The sequence below is a fragment of the Vipera berus genome (assembly GCF_964194415.1).
Source record: "Vipera berus genome assembly, chromosome: 1".
Taxonomy (NCBI): domain Eukaryota; kingdom Metazoa; phylum Chordata; class Lepidosauria; order Squamata; family Viperidae; genus Vipera; species Vipera berus.
This window is the reverse complement of record NC_138202.1, coordinates 159,956,682-159,975,697: the sequence shown is the minus strand read 5'-3', so window position 1 is coordinate 159,975,697 and position 19,016 is coordinate 159,956,682. Positions and strand designations below refer to the sequence as shown.

Below are 19,016 nucleotides of genomic sequence, written 5' to 3'. Positions count from 1 at the left end.
GTCATACTCTGGATGGGGAAGATCACCTGCAGAACACTACAAGACAAAGATCATAGCTGAGATTAAAGGCAACTTTGCTGCTTAAAGGATGGGGCAAGGGAGGGAAAGAATATTTACTTTAAATCTATTTCTGTGCTACAATTGTGTTTTTCCCTTGCTGTTAATATCCTGCTCTGATTACAATTAAATATGGAAAATCCAAATACACCTGTCCCTATCTGGAAGCATTTTTCTTATAGCATCGGTGTCATGCACGTTTTATCCTGTATATAAAATACCGGCATTCTCTGTTGAAATGAACTGGGACTTTGGCACACACAGAAGCACAGAAACATGGCCTATTCAGCCCACTGCTAAGCAAACTTTAATATCAAAATTACATCTCATACATAAAAGTATCAGGTTACAGTATTGTTCAAACTACTCTAGGGAGAAGACTTGAGTAGTGTTACTGTCTGCAGAAAATAACAGCCACGTATGTGTCTAAGCATTAACACTTGTTCATCAAATACAAAAAAAAAAAAAAACAGAACAATTTTAGAGGCAAAGCAAAACAACCGATGATTCTTCCCTGAAATGTACACTATGGAAATTAAACCCAAACTCTTTGTAGGAGAGATGATACTTATTTAAGATTTTATATTGTATTGAATTGCTTACAAATGGTACCAAGTATGAGTAATATATATGGGAAAGTGGCAAAAGCGATTCCTTCTTAAAAGGGCCTCAGCCACTCAAGAGATCTGTTCACTTCCCCTCTTGCAGTTTATTCAAAACTGATGAATTTTATATCCAATGAATTTTGGATGAGTAGTCTTTTATCCAGTTAGCACAGCATTTAAGCAGATACACTAAGCAGTTAGTAAATGAAAGCTACAACCTCCACCTGTGATTGATGCACAAGCTCTATGCCTTATTAACCAACACAGTTTGAAATATCACCAATTAGGATCCTCTCTACATTACAATTCATGAAACTGTATTGTTCATGGTCACTTCTTTAGACAAGCACAGTTTATATCAAATTGCCACCTGAAACCCTTACATTTTCAATCCAATATGCAAATGATGCAAGACTGGCTCCAGCATAAACTATGATGAAAGACTTGTGAATCTCTTATCTATGATACACAATTTTTGAGAAATTGTAATGCATGATGTTTTAGGCATTAGGCGAGTGAAATTATTTGGTCAACAACACAATAATACAATACAATAATACAACTGAACTGGTCTGCAAAAATCTGGATTAACTGCAAAGAGAGTTTTCTTTAACAACTGGTTTCCAGCTGATGATTTTTGCAACAACAATGGAACTGCTTTCCCAAACTCTAATGGTTCCCTTTAAATATCCCTTACCAAGATCTTTAGCTTTAGGATCAAACAGTTCACTAATTTTTCGTAAGTCTGAATCTTCTCAAGTCCCTTTTTAGTCAAGCTTTCATCGTAAGTACTATTTTAAACACAACAAAACATGCTCCTAAGCTTGATTGGTCAAGTACACTTTACACTTATTGATTTAAACCATTTCAATTACTATCAAAATTTTGAACCGAGGTATTGAGTTATCACTGTTTATTTAAAAAAAAGTTATCACAAATTTAAGTTGCTTTGCAATTAGATAATCACTGCTATTTACAATAGCTTTAAAAGCTAGCATTTGATTCATTACTGAATCTACTATACAGGACAACTGCAAATGTAGATACAATGAAGGCCACCCCCCCAAGACTTTCTTTCCAACAAAGGGGAAACAAAAATTGGACTCAGCTAACACTAACAATAGTTAGGATAATGTGACAGCGGCAGTTTCAACATGAACATAAACTCAAGAGTTGCATGGGGAAAATACCTATGCAAACTGCCACCAGAAAAATCTCACACAGTGAGATTCAGGAGAACTATAATGGCAAGTACTGCTTTTGGTTGGTTAAAGTCTTTGTATGAAGCCGCTGCTACCCAATGGATTGAATGAGACCTCTACCTGCTCTGTGGTATGCTAATAAGATCCGTAAGCATTCATCATGAAACAGGACTAGAAAGCTTTAACAATATTACAAACCACTATCCTGCAACTTTGAACTTCAGTCAAAAGTCACAATTTCTGTTCTTTTTTTAAAAAAAAATGCCAACCATTAATAAAAGTGAATTCTCAAATCAGACAATCTAAGCATATGCGCTGAAGATTATTCTGTAATTGCTTCAGAAGTTCATTCTTGCATTTCAAGTTCTTGTTTCAGACTGTAAGGGGGAAAAAAACAAAGTGAAACTAAGGCAACCAACAAGTTACTTAATATTGTTCTAAACATGAAATGACACTTTGAACTAGATGCCAGTAATTTGTATCTGATTCATGAAGAAAAATGAAATTTACCTTTTCAAGTAAGCATGGACATTATCATACCCATGGTACTTAGCTAAGTAAACCAAGACACCAGTAGCACATCTTCCTTCTCGCTGCCGGCAGAAGCTACAATTGCAGATCCCACGGCAAGGTGGGCAATACCAGTTCTAAAGGGGGGAAAAAAGGAGAGTTGAGAATGAACTATAGGTTGTTGTTGTTGTTAGCTGCGAAGTCGTGTCCGACCCATCGCGACCCTATGGACAACATTCCTCCAGGCCTTCCTGTCCCCTACCATCTTCTGGAGTCCATTTAAGCTCACGCCTACTGCTTCAGTGACTCCATCCAGCCACCTCATTCTCTGTCGTCCCCTTCTTCTATTGCCCTCGATCTTTCCCAGCATTAGGCTCTTCTCCAGTGAGTCCTTCCTTCTCATTAGGTGGCCAAAGTACTTGAGTTTTAGCTTCAGGATCTGGCCTTCTAAAGAGCAGTCAGGATTGATCTCCTCTAGGACTATAGGTAGCTCCAACTTAATTCTTTTAGCTATTATTTTATTTATTTTATTTATTAGGCTATGATGCAGCTAGAACATCATAAACAGATTACATTTTAAATAGAAAATTGAAAAAATACAGATAAACTTCATTTACCAAATGCCTCGTGCAATTAATGGTTCAAAGTTACGACTGCTGAAAAAAAATAATCATGACCAAGATGAGCTAGAGCTTAGTGTGCTCACTTATTCTCTTGTAATCCCTTCCTCTCCAATTAAGGTAAATACAAACATTAATTCCATTCTTGCGGAATTATCCCAGTACCAAGATGACTGTTCCAAAGACAGGAGATTGGGGAAAAAGAAAAACTTAATGGTCATTTGATTTTCCCTTTAGCCTGCATCACTTAGCAACAGAATTGCAAGTCCCAACTGTAGTCGCTAAATGAGGACTACTGTATGTCTACTTTTTTATGAACTTGAGCATGCATTCAAGCAAACATGAAAATAAAATAATTACTGGATCCAACAAGGCAGCCCTGACTTCTTCTCCATAACGATTACGAAGACAAGGCCCACAGAATTGGCCACGTACTCCAAGACACTCTGGGTTCCGGCAATTTGTCTTAGTATCTGTCGTTTTCTGACGACACTGGTGACAGGTAGAACCCTGTTAAAGAGAACAGCAAAGACAAAACATACCAGGTTGATTGTTGCTTTGAAGACATTGCACATTTGTCCAGCCTTAAGTATGTTTGTCATGTGGACCCATTGGTTTAGTTTACACATGCTGTAAGTTATAATGCAGACATGTCAAACACAAGGCCCGGGGGCCGGATCAGGCCCGCAAAGTGGTTTGTTGTGGCCCGCGAAGCCACCCTGGAAACAGTGAGGGAACGGCCCCCGCTGCCTTGGCCCCGGCCCAGGCTGGCCAGGAGCTAGTGTAAAATTTCATGGTGGTCATCTACGCTGAAATACATTTGGGCTTAGCTCCACAAGGCCATCTGGAAACAGCAAGGGACCGGCCTCTGCCGCGTCGGCACTGCCCTCTGGGTACACCCTGGGGAGGTATCATCCTTTGTGAGGAATGAAGAAATGCACCATCACCTGGAAGTGATCAGCACATGGCCCTGCCTACTTCGGGCAGGCTAGAGGCTGGGCAGCGTTGCACTTCTCTTCAGATTCGTGCCACCCGGGTCAGCCTCTCGGCACTGTGAGGAGAGCGCCCCGCTGCCTGCCAAAATCAGGAAGACTGGGGGCTGGGTTGCATTGCCCAGATAACATCAACTCTCACACTGCTCATGGCATCCCCTCCCCCAGAGCCCATATGTGAAGTAGGCAAGGGCCATGTGCTGGCCACTTCCAGGCAATGGTGCATTTCTTCATTCCTCACAAAGGATGACACTTCCCCAGCTGCGTTTCTTGCCTGTTTTATTCTCTCCCTCATCTCAAATATTTTCCCACCACTCTGTTCTTAGGAAGGGAGGGAGGGAGGGAGGGAGGAAGGAAGGAAGGAGAGGGAGGGTCTGAGGGAAGTCCTGCCTTAGTTCTGCCCTAATGTCCTTTCAGCATCCCCTTGCCCCTTCCCCCTGGCCTATCCTGGGGGGGGTCTCCCATCCTATTGCTAAGGAAGCTTTGGATACAAAGCCAGGTCTCCTCACATGGAGAGGGAGTGGGCCTCCTTCTTGACTTTGCCCTCGTACCCATCAAGAACAACCTGGCTAAGGAGACCAAGCACAGCAGCAGCAGCCTTGAGGAGGAGGTAAGTGCAACTGGGCGCCCCCTTGGGGAAGTGGGGCTGGGCTTAGTGCCGTGGGTGCTTCAGGGCTGGGCTGGGCTGGGCATTTGACCTCTGTGCCACCATCCAGCCCCCCGCATATCCTGAGAGGAATAGTGAGTCTCCTCCAGTGGACCATGCTTTGGCACTTGTCCCGGTCCCATTTCCTTCTGCCAGACCCTCAGATCTGTCCCACTCCTACCCAGCCCCCATAGGCACCCTTGACGCAAACGATGTAGAGCTGGCTATGCCCACCCAGTAGGCCACACGCATTCCAGCCACACCCACCTGGCCCCTGAGGGCAACGGCAATGCTGATGCGGCCCTCAATGAAATTGAGTTTGACACCCCTGCTATAATGCATATGTTCACACATTTTTTTAATATTTTTAATTTTTTTTACCCCACTTGTATTATTTTTATAAATAACTCAAGGTGGCAAACATACTTAATACTCTTTCCTCTTATTTTCCCCACAACAATCCTGTGAAGTGAGTTGGGCTAAGAGAAAAGGGCAGATCCAAAGTCACCAGCTGGCTTTCATGCCTAAAGTGGGATTAGAACACACAATATGCTTGTTTCTGGCCTGGTTTCTTAACCACTAGACCAGGGGTGTCAAAACTGCCTGCCCGCAGGCCAGACGCGTCATGAAGAAACTACACCCAACCTGTTGCCGGCAATGGGGAAAAAGCTCCGAGACGTCGCACAATGTCACGTGACGTCACGAGTTTGACACGACTGCACTAGACTAAACTGGCTCTCTATACATTGCACCAAGCCAAAACAACCTCCTTATGACTTAGAATTATGGGCACTGAATACTTCTCTGAAAAACACCCCAGATTTTATATATTTGAAGTTTAATCTAAGTACCAGTTGCTTCAGCCCTTTATTTTATAAATTAATCAAATTTACATAGTGGCAAGCCAAAAGATGCCTTTATATCTAAACTAGGTAAACTAATATTTTTACAATTTATCAATGAAGCCACTACATGTGAACCTCCATTTTACCACTATATACGAACTATCACATTTAATCTGGAAGAGGAAGCAGAAATGTGTTACATTTAAAGTTCTAGCCAACATGTACAGGTAATGGTAGGCAAAAGAAAAGCATTAGACCCAAGACTTCCTTACTCCACTTTTTTTTTCCTCTTTGAAAGTTACTTTACTGCTTAAATAGGACTTTTTATTTCCATAGCAACAATATTGAAAAATAGGTTGAAGTGGGAATGTTATTGGCCTGAAGTTACCCAGTGAACTCCCTGATCAAAGAGGAACTTGAAGTTGGATCTCCCCAATTCAAATCTTCGACTATTATTGTCATGCATCAAAGATTTCAGTGAAGTCTACATGAAGTGAGAAAGATCCTCCTCTTTAAAGCACTCTTTGGTTAAGTATCTAAACTCTTGTCTACTCTGCTTGACCTCGTAACTGCACAGAATCAACTTAAGAAACTTTCTGGTATTGGAGTTTCTGCAATTATGCAGTCAGAGGTAGGACAAAGGATCAAAAATGTCTTTGGCTCTAACACTGGGAACCTCAGGATTAAAATACAACCATCAGAGTATAGGATCAGGCTCCTAGTGAGGGGGAGAGAATCAAAACAAGAAGGATGCACTTGGACAAAGCAAACCAAAGGGCTGAATGCTTACTGTGGCACGGTTGTAGACTTTTTCTTTCACAGTCTCACAAATGTTATCCAACTCTTCCTTGGTTATTTCTTCCACTGGACGGATGATATGGGGAAGAGTCAAAGCACTAGTGCGCCTTCTTCTGGGGGTGTCCCTTTCATCCTGAATCCAGAAGAAAATGGTAGTGTTGGGTTAAGGCAAATCATTGAAGAGTTCCATAATTTACGCAGAGATGCCACTGCATTATTTATTTATTTTATTTTATTTATTTTATTACATTTATATACCGCCCTTTCCCGAAGGACTCAGGGGGGTTTACAGGGTAATTAAAAAAACCAAGATACAAAAGTTAAAAACAAATTTTAAAAAAATATATATTTGTCCCTGTATAAATAAAACCCCAGTTAAAATAAGATTAATCCTCAGCCTGGGCCAGAGAGCTCGAAGAGCCAGGTCTTCAGGTCCCGGCGGAATGAACGGAGGTCGGGGGCAGTCCTCAGCTCCACTGGCAGCTGGTTCCAAAGGGCAGGCGCCCCCACTGAGAAGGCCCTATCCCTGGGTGTCGTCCGCCGGCAATCTCTTACTGGTGGCACCCTGAGGACGCCCTCCCTGTGGGAGCGCACTGGGCGAAGGGAGCTTGATGCCGGCAGCAGGTGTTCCCTCAGATATCCCGGACCCAAGCATTGCCTAACCAACGTCTTGAATCATATTACTGCATCAAGATGGCTTGTTGGTTTCAGCTCAATTAAGTATATAATTTCTCCATCATTTTCAATTCTGATGCTTTTCTCTGAAATACAGTTTCAATCAGGACAAGCCAGCTTTTCAGGCCAAGGACTGTGCTCAGCCTTATATTTTCGTAGGGCTCTAAAAAAATATGGCCAGGAACAATGGCAAATCTTACTACTGAATTATCTTGGCAAGCAAGCCAAGAAAAAAGGCCATAACTACAGTTGTCCACCATGTAAAAGATGAAAAGAGCCTACTGGGTTAGCTTAATTATGACTAGATATGTTTATTCCATATGAAAACATTTATCTAAATTCACCTAGGCTATTTAAGGATCAATTTACTTGGTTGCCTGAAATAAAATCACCAACGTACCTCAGAAAAATCATCAGACATTTTCCTTCTCACTAACACATAGGGGTCCTCTTCTTCTTCCTCCATAGACATGGGATTTGGAGGACCTTCAATGAGGGATCTGGATCTTGTGTGAGGCCTAGAACTTCTTTCTGGATTCCTCCTTGGGGCACTTCTGGGAACCAATTTCCTTGGACAACGCTGGGCTTTCTTGAATGAGGATAAAGGTAATGTGGCATTGTCAGACAGATATGTAACCTAAAATCATTTATAAGCTACAGTGCATTCCCTCAACTTTACGGAGATTTACTCCTCTCCAAATTTAAACTGTAGCAAATTTACTCTTAGATAAAGGCTCATAGGATAGTCACCTGCGGTTGTAATGAATCATAATACAGTCTAGCCAAATTAACAGAAGGGAAACACAGTGCAATTGTTTTCATCTACTCAATACTTTTTTTGATGTAACTACTTCTAGAAGACTGCAACTGTATTTATTGGCCATCCATTTATACACTATAAAAAATAAAAACTATTAAAACTTTAGTATGGATGCTGAACTTGTCGATCAGATGGTCGGCAGTTTGGCGGGTCAAATCCCGAGTAACAGAGTGAGCGCCTGTTACTCGTCCCAGCTTCTGCCAACCTAGCTGTTCGAAAGCACGTAAAAATGCAAGTAGAAAAATAGGGACCACTACGGAGGGAAGGTAACAGCGTTCCGTGCGCCTTTGGCGTCTAGTCATGCCGGCCACATGACCATGGAGACGTCCTCAGACAAAAGCTGACACTTCGGCTTTGAAACGGAGATGAGCACCAGCCCCTAGAGTTGGAAACGACTAGCACGCATGTGCGGGGGAACCTTTACCTTTATGGCCCAGTGAAACCATCAAAATATTAAATCACAATATGACTTTGCAGGAAATGAAAAATATGATAGCACTGACTCTGCTCAGATAGTGCTGGCATGTTTTTCTTACAAGATGTGGGTTGGCTGTGAAGCATCCCACCTGCACCTCGCTTAGGGTGGTTTGCTAATCATGGGCTTGGTTACGCAAGATCCAGATCTGAACTCTGAGATATAGAAGTGTATGTCTTTATTTAAAAAGATTTTTGATTTATTGGTTTTAGGTTTAAAAAATTCCTGGTATGTCTAACTGAGCACTGAAGTTTTATAGATCAAAAAGTAACTACGACAGATGGCAATTATTTTATAGTACAGCAAAGAACTGGACTTTAATTTATTTGCTCTAAATTCATCCATAAACAGGCTTGAAAAAAACAGTAATGGAATAGTTTTCAGATAATTATAAAACAAAAGCTAATAAAGTAGATAAGGGTGATTTACCGGAGTAGGAGTTACAAGTGGGCCTCTCTTAGTAAAAATTCCAGACACGCTTTTTAACTCTTCCATTAGCTTTGCAAGCTGTAATGAAGGAAATAAGTAGTGGAATCTCAGAGATTCAGACAGATTGTATATGAAAGAAACTGCATTTATTCAGAAATACCACATATACAAAGACTATTTATAGAACTGATCAGATTACTTAAGAAGCATACAAAAAATAAACCTGCAGTGATCAAAACCCTTGGTCATCTCCATGAATATGGAGACAAGTACATAGCAATGATCTACTGGACCTACTATTCTGATTGTTTCAGAATGTAGACTTTATTCAAATGGGAAAGACGGACAACATTGAAGGAATGAGATTTGAAATGCCTGCATAATTATAATTTTGAATACTGTTTAAGCTGCCTGAAGTTGATAATTAAGCAACATTTAAAATATTTAGTGAAGCAGCATCAAGAAATTGAATGCGTTTCAACAATGAAACAGAAGCCACAAAATTAATTCTCAGAAAAAAACGATTCTCGAGGACTTTTTTTATGTTTACCATGGCTTTGTTCTCCTTTATATTTAAAGCTCTTCTCTCCAAGAATTTGGGTCCACTTTCTTCATCAGACTCTGCCTCCGAGTCCAATTTACAAGAAGGTTGCGAAGCTGCAACTGTTTCACTCTTTCCCCTCTTAGACCTTCGCGGTGGGAACTTCAGAGCAACTTTAAGGGGGGCAGAACTTTTCTTAGGCCATTTACGTGAACATTTCTCTGCTTCATCTTCAGAATCTGTTCCCAGTTTCTATTAAACAAATTCAAATCATAAAAAAATATAGTAAGCCACTTGTACAGTTAGACAGTCTCAAAACTTCATGAGCTTATTATCACATCAAAGTCTGGGAAACCTGTGGCTCACTCCACATTCTTAAACTACAACTCTTTCTCAATGCTCTTGCTAACCAGAATTGCTGAAAGCTGTAGCTCAACATCATCTATACGGTTACAGGTTCTATATCGGTAATTTAGAGTCACCATTAAGAGCACAGATGTTATAGATTACCTTAGTTAAACCACTTCCTCTTCCTTTTACATTCAGTTGTTGACCTTTGTTCTTGACTTGGAAGAATTAAGAGAAAAAATTACACTGAAAGATACTGACAACTCGCCACGGCCAACTTGCTGCGGCACAAGAGTTACACTGATATCAAAGAAATGATAGGGTAGAATCATTAAAGAAAGGATTAAAAAAGGAGGGACAAAATGAAATGCGAATGACAAAGCAAGTTGGCCATGGTGAGTTGTCCCGCAGCAAGTTGGCTGTGGCAAGTTGTTCCATTCCGATGTCAGATTATGTTGTTCTCCTGCTGCAGGCCCTACTGGAATGCTTAACTACCTTGCACATAAAATAGCACTATTTTTCTAAAACAATATAGTAAGGAGTTTCCTGCCTTATATGGGGCTAAATACATCAAGCAGGTGCTTCTTACAAGGTCTACCAAATTGCCAGGCCCCACTCTTCAAAGCTTTGTCATGCCAAGAAAATCATTAGGAAGTGTCTTCACAGTTCTACTAAATGTACTGCTGACTGTTAAGTTCTTGTCTAAAAAGATGGAGAAGGGAAAGCCTATAAACACTGAAAAGAGGGGAAACAAGGAAAAAATGACACCTGAAAGAGACCATATAGACCAGGGGTAGGCAACCTTGGCTCTTTTATGACTCATGGACTTCAACTCCCAGAATTCCTGAGTCAGCTAGGCTGACTCAGGAATTCTGGGAGTTGAAGTCCATGAGTCATAAAAGAGCCAAGGTTGCCTACCCCTGACATAGACCAAGGAATACTTATAGCAACCATTCACATCTGGCCTTAGTCACTGAAGGACATTTAAATGTCTTTCAGCTTTTCAAGTCTGAAGTTATTATTCCAAGCATAGATCCTGAGAAGGGCAAAGTCAGGGTTAAGTTAATCTTAGAAGAGCTTTTCTTTATAGGTATTTTTAGCAGACATTAGAAACTGGGCCTTCTTCATCTTTTCTTCCCATTTTTTCTGCTATCTTCTGTTAAAAGCCAGCAAGGCACCTCACTGCTCACATTTGGAGAGCTTATTAAAATATGTATTTTCCCTAAGGTAATAATTACTTCAGAACGTATATGCTAGTCATGATGTTATTCTACCATTTTATTTTTAATGAGCTTTCTTTTCTAGCTTTGTATTTCATAGCACTTTTTCAATGAAGATACAGCTGATAAGTTTACATTATTTGAGCTTCATTTGCCAGCTTACACATGAGCAAGAGCTACTTCATCACTATCAAGATTATCCCTTTTTGATAAAACAATTTACTACAGTATGGAAAAGAAGCTCCAATCTTACACAAGAAGACTAAGATTCAATCCTCATTTGCAAGACTGATAAATCTCAATCAAAACAACTATTTCTCAGACTATGGAAGGAACCTGGCCTATTTCCATGTGCAAAATAAGGACAATAGTAATTAGGAACTTCAAATGCTCAACTCACCAGCACATCTTGAATTTCACTTTCTGAAAAACCACAGAAAGATTCTTCATCTGAATCCTCATAAAATATTTTAGCCATTTCTTCTGCAACTTCTGCCTTGAAGGTTGGTTTCTTAAAGAGAATAAGTACACTATGTGTTTCTTTCTTTCTCTCTTTTTTTAATGAGAAGCTATTTTCCATAAGCTGTTCTGAGAGCAAATCACAATGTGCAAGTGCACTACAAGAGAATAGCTTTTGTAACAAAGAAAAAATGGTTCAGGTTTACAAATGGTTTCAGAGCTTTTATGGCAAATCATCAGGCATGTTAGGTTAGGCGACATTTCAAAAGGATAGACTAAGTGGCTAATCTACCTCCAACAATTACCACCTAGGAGCACAAGGGAAGAAGTGAAATGAAATTAGAGTTCACACTGTATATTCGTATAACTGCTGTACAGAAATGTAAGCAAAGCATTTTAATCACAAATGGGGTATTTCTGAACACCACACATACAATTTCTGTTTATTCTTGCACTTTTCACTTACTGTGTTTGCAAAATTATCAGAGCCAAAACTGTCACAGCTATCATCAGAGGATGAAGACGTTTCCATAGGGATTAGCCTAGTATTACGGAATGCTGTGGATTCTCTCTTTCCTGAAAGGTTGCCCTGTAAAATGGACAATGACAACTCAATTAATTACTGTAACTTGTAGGCTGGCCTAATAAAGCTAAGCTATCTAGTTTGGCTACAGACTAGACTGAAGTTCACATTAGTTTGTTTGTTTGTTTTTAAAAAATGAGACTTCTATCATATTTTGTGCCACTCTGGTAAAACAAGCACAATCTATTAAACAGGGGACAATTTAATAGCAACATTATACACACTTTGGAAGCAATACAACTCTCGAGACACATACTGCCCTTTCATGGGACTTTTACTCATCTACAACATATAGTAAGGGAATAGTTCCAGTTAAAAATTAACATTCTGTTATACCATCAGTTTACAATTAAGACAGCATGGCAAAATTGTTAGCCCTACTTTGGCTACAGACAACTCATAGGGCAGCCATGCATTCTTCATCAGCTCAATTCAGCCATTCTTGTGGGTACATTACAAGCATAAATAATTCAGATTTAGCCATGATCTCCCAAAAGCAAAATGCAGCTTGGGATTCCATAATCGTGTATCTAACTTGTTGACTCTTGGTTTAGGATGGCAAACTAAAGATTTGTCAGTCAGAAGTAAAATCCCATTATTAAGATGAAATTTTAAAAAATGCCCCATGAGTAGGTAAACTTAAGATATGTTAAAGTCTTTCTGCAAAAAAAAATAAAAAAATGACCTATAAAGCCCTACATGGCATGGGTCCAGATTATCTTAGGGAGCACCTGCTGCCAGCATCAACTTCCCATCGTCCTGTGCGCTCCCAGAGAGGCCCTCCTTAGGGTGCCGCCGGTTAGGGAGTGCCGGTGGGTGATCCCCAGAGGGAGGGCATTCTCTGTGGGCACACCTGCCCTTTGGAATGATTTACCTGTGGAACTCCGGACCGCCCCCAATCTGCGTTCATTTCACCGGGACCTGAAAACCTGGCTTTTCGATTTATCAGGCCTGGACTGAAGGGGTTTTAGCTTTTTAAATATTGTTTTAATTGTTGGGCTTAATTAATTTAATTTATTTTAATTTTATATTATCTTTTATATTGTACTTTATTCTGCCCTGTAAACCGCCCTGAGTCCTTTGGGAATAGGGCGGTATACAAAATCTAATTAAATAAATAAATAAATAAATCTTCTGCCTTGAATACCTTTTCACCCATATAAAGCCGTTTCATCACTCTATTCCAACTGTAAATATATAGATTTATCCTCCCCAAGAACCAGCAAGTCCCATTGGATCTTGCTTCTAAAAAAATATGTACGTAAAGGACAAATAAAAGTTAACTGGAAGCATCTGCTGTATTAGATAGCTGTTAAAAATGAAAAGGCTTTATAAGTGCAGAATTGTTTTTTCAAAATGGAGCATTTGTTTAATCAGTAAATGTCACAGATATTGTACTGAGCCATTAGGCAATATACTAATATTTGAAAACAGGAGAAAAATATGGAGGAGGAAGGAAACACTCAGCTTAAAAATGTGGGAACTGTCAAATTGCTATAGGACTGGTAGAATCCACAACACATACTTTTAAGGTAACAATAATGCCAAAAAGGTAATGTGGCAACTAAATTATGGTATAATCCTGTCACCATAGCACACCTCCCTGAAAATCTGTCTCATTCCCTGAGTCCTGTGAATAAGTAAGCTGACGATTATGTACAGGGTAACCAGATGAAAAAAGTGCTAATGTATCAGATTAAAACAACAGAGTGCCATTAAATCACGTTTCAGGGATGACTTTGAACCAGCAACTCAGGCTAGTCTACTTCAGATTGATTTGAGAAGAAAATCACCAGGTGGTCACCATTTACACAGCCCTGAGAACATGGAAGGGTAAACAAAGCCAAATGGGCTAAGAAAACAATGAATCTAAACACGTTTTTCAGAAACAATTAATTCAAACCTGGAGAAGGGTATCTGTTAAGTGGTTTATTGCATGTAAAGACAGGCAAGCATCATTAATAGGTGTAATCACAATTTGCGACTACAGTATTGTACCCGTAATGCTACCTATCAGTAATGCTATCAATCGGCAGACTAAAAACTACATATTTCTCCATAATAATAATATTCAAACACATATCAACATATTTTTTTCCCATACTGAACTTCAGGCCTAGGGCATTTCTGCTTCTTTTTCATCCTTGTCTTTTTCCCACGACCAGAGAATACAAAAACAAAAAAACCCTCTCAGGTTTTTTTTTAAATCCCATTTATATCCCGCCCTTCTCCGAAGACTCAGGGCGGCTTACAATCTAAGAAGCACAAATCAATGTGCTTAGCGATAGCTTTCATTCTATGTACATGCCTGCTTATTGGGGCTTTGGGGGGGGGCAAGCGGTATTATTACAAAGTCAGCTTATTGCCCCCAACAATCTGGGTTCTACTTCTGGCAAAATTATGTCCCACAAACATCAATCTGGGATTAAAGAAGGCGACAGAGCATTCCATATAAGAACATCAGCCAACCTATTTGTCTGATTATTTATCGGATTTCTACCCCAGCTTTCATCTTCTATCTAGGAGCTGGTAAACCCTCCTGCTGTTCCCTTCCTACAGCGACTCGGAGGAAATGGGCGAGTCTACCGCGCGTTCTTGCGTCCCTTCTCAAAGGAAGGAGGACTCAGGTTTCCCTCCACCCTCTTTCCGCGGCATGCTCAAAGGAAACCCATCACACACACACACACACCCCTCGGCGCTGAAGCCACCCCCAAAACGAAAACTCAACTCGATGGCAAGCCAGAGGAAGGGAGGGGGGGGAAACCAAACTCGAAGAGATCGATAAGCGCGGGATAAGCGAGGACCCACCCCCGGCCGCCCCTCCAGCTTCTTTCTGGCTCTCCCCCCACCGAGAGCAAGAGAAAATTGCCCGAGGAGACAAAAAAAAGTTTATTTGCAATGAAGTTTATTTCTTGGAGGGGGAGGGGGGGGGAAGGAAAAAAAAAACCAAGTCAAATAGAGGAGCAAGTTTTGAGAAGGGGGAAAAAAAAACTTGGGGGAGCCTGGCGGTGAAACAAAGGATTACCGCCTAGCTAGCGCACGCCGATCTGGGGAACGAACACACACACACACACACACACACACACACACACACACACACACGAGAGATACAGGCAGGAAGCCCCGTGGGTGTGTAAATCGCCCCGAGCTGAACACACACACACACACACACACACGATACAGGCAGGAAGCCCCGTGGGTGTGTAAATCGCCCCGAGCTGAACACACACACACACACACACACACACACAGACACACAGACACAAAGACGAGATACAGGCAGGAAGCCCCGTGGGTGTGTAAATCGCCCCGAGCTGAGCCTGTCCCGACTCACTCACTCTCTTACTACAGGATATAAAAACTAAGCCCCCGGCCCCCCCGCGCGCTTTACTCCTTATTTCCAGATTCTAAAAGGAATCGTGGAAAGTCGTTCCTGGAATGAAGCGTTACTTTTGCCTTTTTTTAGAAGTTCCTCCTGGACTTCAGCAGCGCTCCCCTTAAAAAAAAAACTCTTACTACTTAGGTTAAAAAGCCGCGTGGGGGGGGGGAACGGGGGGGGGCGAAAAGCCCACTTTTACACAGCAGCCCGTTTTCCAAACGCGGCTGACTCTTCCAGGAATTTTAAACCCAAACCGGTTCGCGTCGTACCTTAAAAGGCTGCGTTGCACGCGGTTCGCTCCTCGGGAAAAACCGCTCGCTCGGTACAAACGGCGTTTAAAACCGCGCACTAATATGCAGAGCGACGACTGCATTGGCGGCAATTCTTCAAACGCCGTTTGCCCGACTTACCGGCTTGAGGCCCAAGGAACGCTAAAAAGCGACAAGGTACCGTATGGCAAAAGCTTACGTTTACTCCCTCACACACACACACACACCGCCCCACCCCCGTTCCAAATTCGTTCCCGTTGCAACATCTGTGAGGCTTTTCCTCACCGGTCCCGTCATAAATCTAACCTCGCATCTTTGTAAACTCTTAAACAGAGGAGTTAACTTCACCGCCCGACTTCCCCAGCAACCCGACCTCACGAGTTGACCAGAACTTACTCCGAAGTAAGTAAGTAAGTAAGTAAATAAATAAATAAATAAATAAAATGTTACAGGATTAGTCCTAGGCTGCGACCAAGGCGCTCACCTGCAAGCCGAAGGGGTCCATACTAGCTGCAGATTTGCCCACGCGTTCGGCACCCGAAGCCTAACCCGGGTCAGCCGAAGGAACCGCACGCCTCAGACTCGCGCCAAAGCTGCTTAGAATTCGCCGGAGGCGGAGATTTTTAGATACGGTTTTTTTTCCCGCGAAAGTGCTGTGGTCCTGGAAGGTACGACCCCCCCCCCCTTTGCTTTTCGCCGACGTTGCTTTTCGTTACGCCACTGGATCGTATAAGACACGGTTTTCGAAAAGTCGTGAAGACGATGTGTAGTAAAAGTAGAAGATGTTGTGAAAACTGGCCAGGGCTTTTTTCTTTTTTTTCTTTTCAGGTTTAGCATAGGCGTCTATCGTTCTTCAAGGACCTAGATCTGTGGCGCGAAATAGTAACGAAGTATTTGCATAGAAGAAAAGGGAGGGGACACTAGGAAAGAAATGGGGGCACATCACGTCCTAACTTGCCTTGGAAGGAAGTGCTGTGGTTAAGATGCGTTGCTTTTGTGACTAGTGGAAACAAGTTACAAGTTCGCCTCAAAAACACATGCCAGATGTCCTTTGCGCGATTACAAAACATGGAAAGCAATTCTTGGACTGTATATATGGGAATGGCTACTTTTAATGAAGGAACTTTCTTTTATTTGCTTCCAGAAAGAGCTGATTACATTGCAATTAACTTTCTGCAACATTATAAAATGAGCAAATGCTTGTGATTTTTCCCCCCACTAAAATGAATAGGGGCTAAATATGAAGTTTTCTAAAGAACAACAATCGAGAGTACCTCACAAACCTTTATGACAGGCTTCGGATGTGCCACCTTCAGTAATGTTAAACCAGATTCTGCTCAGTTTAAAAAATACAGCATAAAGAGTATAGTAATGTACTGAAATATATGAAGTATATTTGTACTGAAATATTTTCAGAGTGATAAAACCAGGCCTTTTTTTCCTCATAGAACACTCAGAACGGAGTTCCGGCACCTTTTTTGGATAGAACCTTGTAGGGTAGGCAAGGCGGGTTGTATGACATGTGTGAGTTCCGGCACCTTTTTCTTTTACAAAAAAAAGCACTGGATAAAACCAATTTAAATGTAGTTCGAGCAGATTGATATATTTGTTTCGTGTTTCCTGTAATGTTTCCTAGGACCAAACTCCACGCGTGTGGCACCCAAATAATTGGTAACATGAACCAAGAATAATCTGGAAAGTAGAGTACTTACAGAGGCCAAAACACAGTATAAGGGGTGTGTAAACTGTAGGTTATTATTCCTTGTGAGCATGCAGCAGACTGGTGTAAAAGAATCTCAATTTTAAATAAGCCTTTAATTACATACTTACCTGCACCATTGGCTTCTCACAGTGCACACAAAAGCAAACAATCTGTTCTCTGGAGACTAGACCACACTTGAGTCTCTTAAATCAGCTTTAGTTCACCAGTGCTTTTCAACTAGCAGAGAAAGGGATTGCCCCTTTGCGCACACATACAAGCAACTATACCTTACAAGTAACTATACCTTTAGATTTTCCAGACAATTTCTCTTCCAGGAATCCTATCAAAATTGTTTGTAGAAGTATACAACCAAGTGCAAATAATTGCTGGAACTGACAATGAACTCCATCTATTTCTATCAAAATGGAGTTAAAATACATCACAGGTATGTCCTACAGAGCCATAAAAAGAACTTTGGGGCCAGACCAGATATGAACTGCATACAGGTTTCTTTCTACTCAGCTGGTACCCAGGGGTACTTCACTGACCACCTGGGCCTGTGCAAAAGAGTTGTGTGCATGATCTGCTCTTTTTCTCCTGATGCAGATAATAATTCCACTTTAATCTGGGCTAGCCAGGCAATTACATGGCTATTAAGCAAAAGTAGCCATGGCAAATAACATCTTGTGGATTTTTAAAAAATTATTAACTCTTATCTCAGTTCATAACAATGTCTTGTATTCAACATACACATCTTATCTACATTCTGTTTCAGATTTCAATAAGATGGTCGAAACTCCATTCTTCTTAAGTCTTATTCTGGCTTCTTTTCCTTTGCCAAATCATCTTCCATATCCTTGTTTTTGGGTCATTGAACCAATCTCCTTGTAATATCATGTATATTAATTGATATTGGCAAAACCATCCGGTTGCCATTTTTGTGAGAGGACTTGTAGGTCTAGTGGGTTGTCTCTTTATTCTTCCATATCGACGTGGTTGTTCTGAATTGTTTGTCTTCTCATCCAACTGTTCTTTTTCTAGATCCTCTAGTTCCTTCTGTGTTGTATAAGAAACCTTTTCCTTTTTTCAAGTTGTCAATGTCTTTCCTGGATTTTCAAATATCAATATTTGTTGAATTGTAGATTCTTCTGTCATAGTATTTGAATGTTTCATTTTTTCTATTGTATTTTTTATAAATGGTTCTTTAGTTGTGGTCAAAGTTTGGGCTTCCATAACTGGGCTATCGTCTTGTTACTTCCCATAGCCTCTTAGTATTTCATTGGTTGTGGTAAGAATTTGCATTAGTGTTTTCAACATAGTGAGAGTTTGTTGATCTTCATCCATAAATAAATTTTGTTCCTGGTCTTCTTCCATATTGGTATTTTAAGCTAATTTACACTTAGAAAATCCAAAAGAGAGAATTTTTTTTCTAGCTAGGGAACACAAAGCCTTTCACAGCTGCTGTTTCAAAGTTCTCAAGGTTATATATCTTATCTATTTCCCTGGGCAGTCAGCCAGGGCCCTTTTAAAGTTTCCCTTTGAGTCCCAAAGTTGTTTTAATCTTTTCAGTTTTTCTTTTTTTTCATAAGAAAGAATCCAGATTTCCAACAGAAGTAGACAATGAAAAATAAGAAATAAAAAATCTTTTTTTTACAAATTTTATTGATTTTCTAAAATTACATTTAGATATTTGAAAAGCAGCATGGTAGCTGGGTAGTAGTAATTCAATTACATACAAATATCATTAGTACAGATTTCAGATTGCTACCATAAACATTTCCTCTTTTTCCCTTCATATGTACTGTCTATTTGTGAATTTAAAGACAAGTTTTATCCTATCA

The 19,016-nt window shown here is 40.7% G+C and overlaps 1 protein-coding gene across 2 annotated transcripts; it reads right to left on the bottom strand.

Moving 5' to 3' along the window:
• Window positions 1–306: 306 nt before the first annotated feature.
• Window positions 307–16,444, bottom strand: CDCA7 (cell division cycle associated 7). Of its 2 annotated transcripts, none has more exons than XM_081314456.1 (10): window positions 15,958–16,444; window positions 11,709–11,831; window positions 11,184–11,294; window positions 9,225–9,467; window positions 8,675–8,752; window positions 7,351–7,539; window positions 6,268–6,408; window positions 3,355–3,504; window positions 2,375–2,511; window positions 307–2,241 (listed from the first exon to the last, which is right to left on the bottom strand). In XM_081314456.1, the coding sequence occupies exons 1-10, from the start codon at window positions 15,976–15,978 to the stop codon at window positions 2,211–2,213; spliced, it is 1,224 nt and encodes a 407-aa protein (XP_081170582.1). In that variant the 5' UTR covers window positions 15,979–16,444; the 3' UTR covers window positions 307–2,210. The 2 variants fall into 2 exon arrangements, with proteins under 2 accessions (XP_081170582.1, XP_081170583.1); XM_081314457.1 differs by lacking the exon at window positions 15,958–16,444 and adding an exon at window positions 15,709–15,748 and having other exon boundaries at window positions 11,709–11,852.
• Window positions 16,445–19,016: the final 2,572 nt, after the last annotated feature.

Excerpts from the sequence above, each read along its gene's own strand:
- CDCA7 (XM_081314456.1), bottom strand. The coding sequence starts at position 15,978 with ATGGACCCCTTCGGCTTGCAG. Across the intron at positions 11,295-11,708 it reads CTGATAATTTTGCAAACACA|AAACCAACCTTCAAGGCAGA; the intron begins GTAAGTGAAAAG and ends ATTCTCTTTAAG. Across the intron at positions 8,753-9,224 it reads TAAAGGAGAACAAAGCCATG|CTTGCAAAGCTAATGGAAGA; the intron begins GTAAACATAAAA and ends CCTTCATTACAG.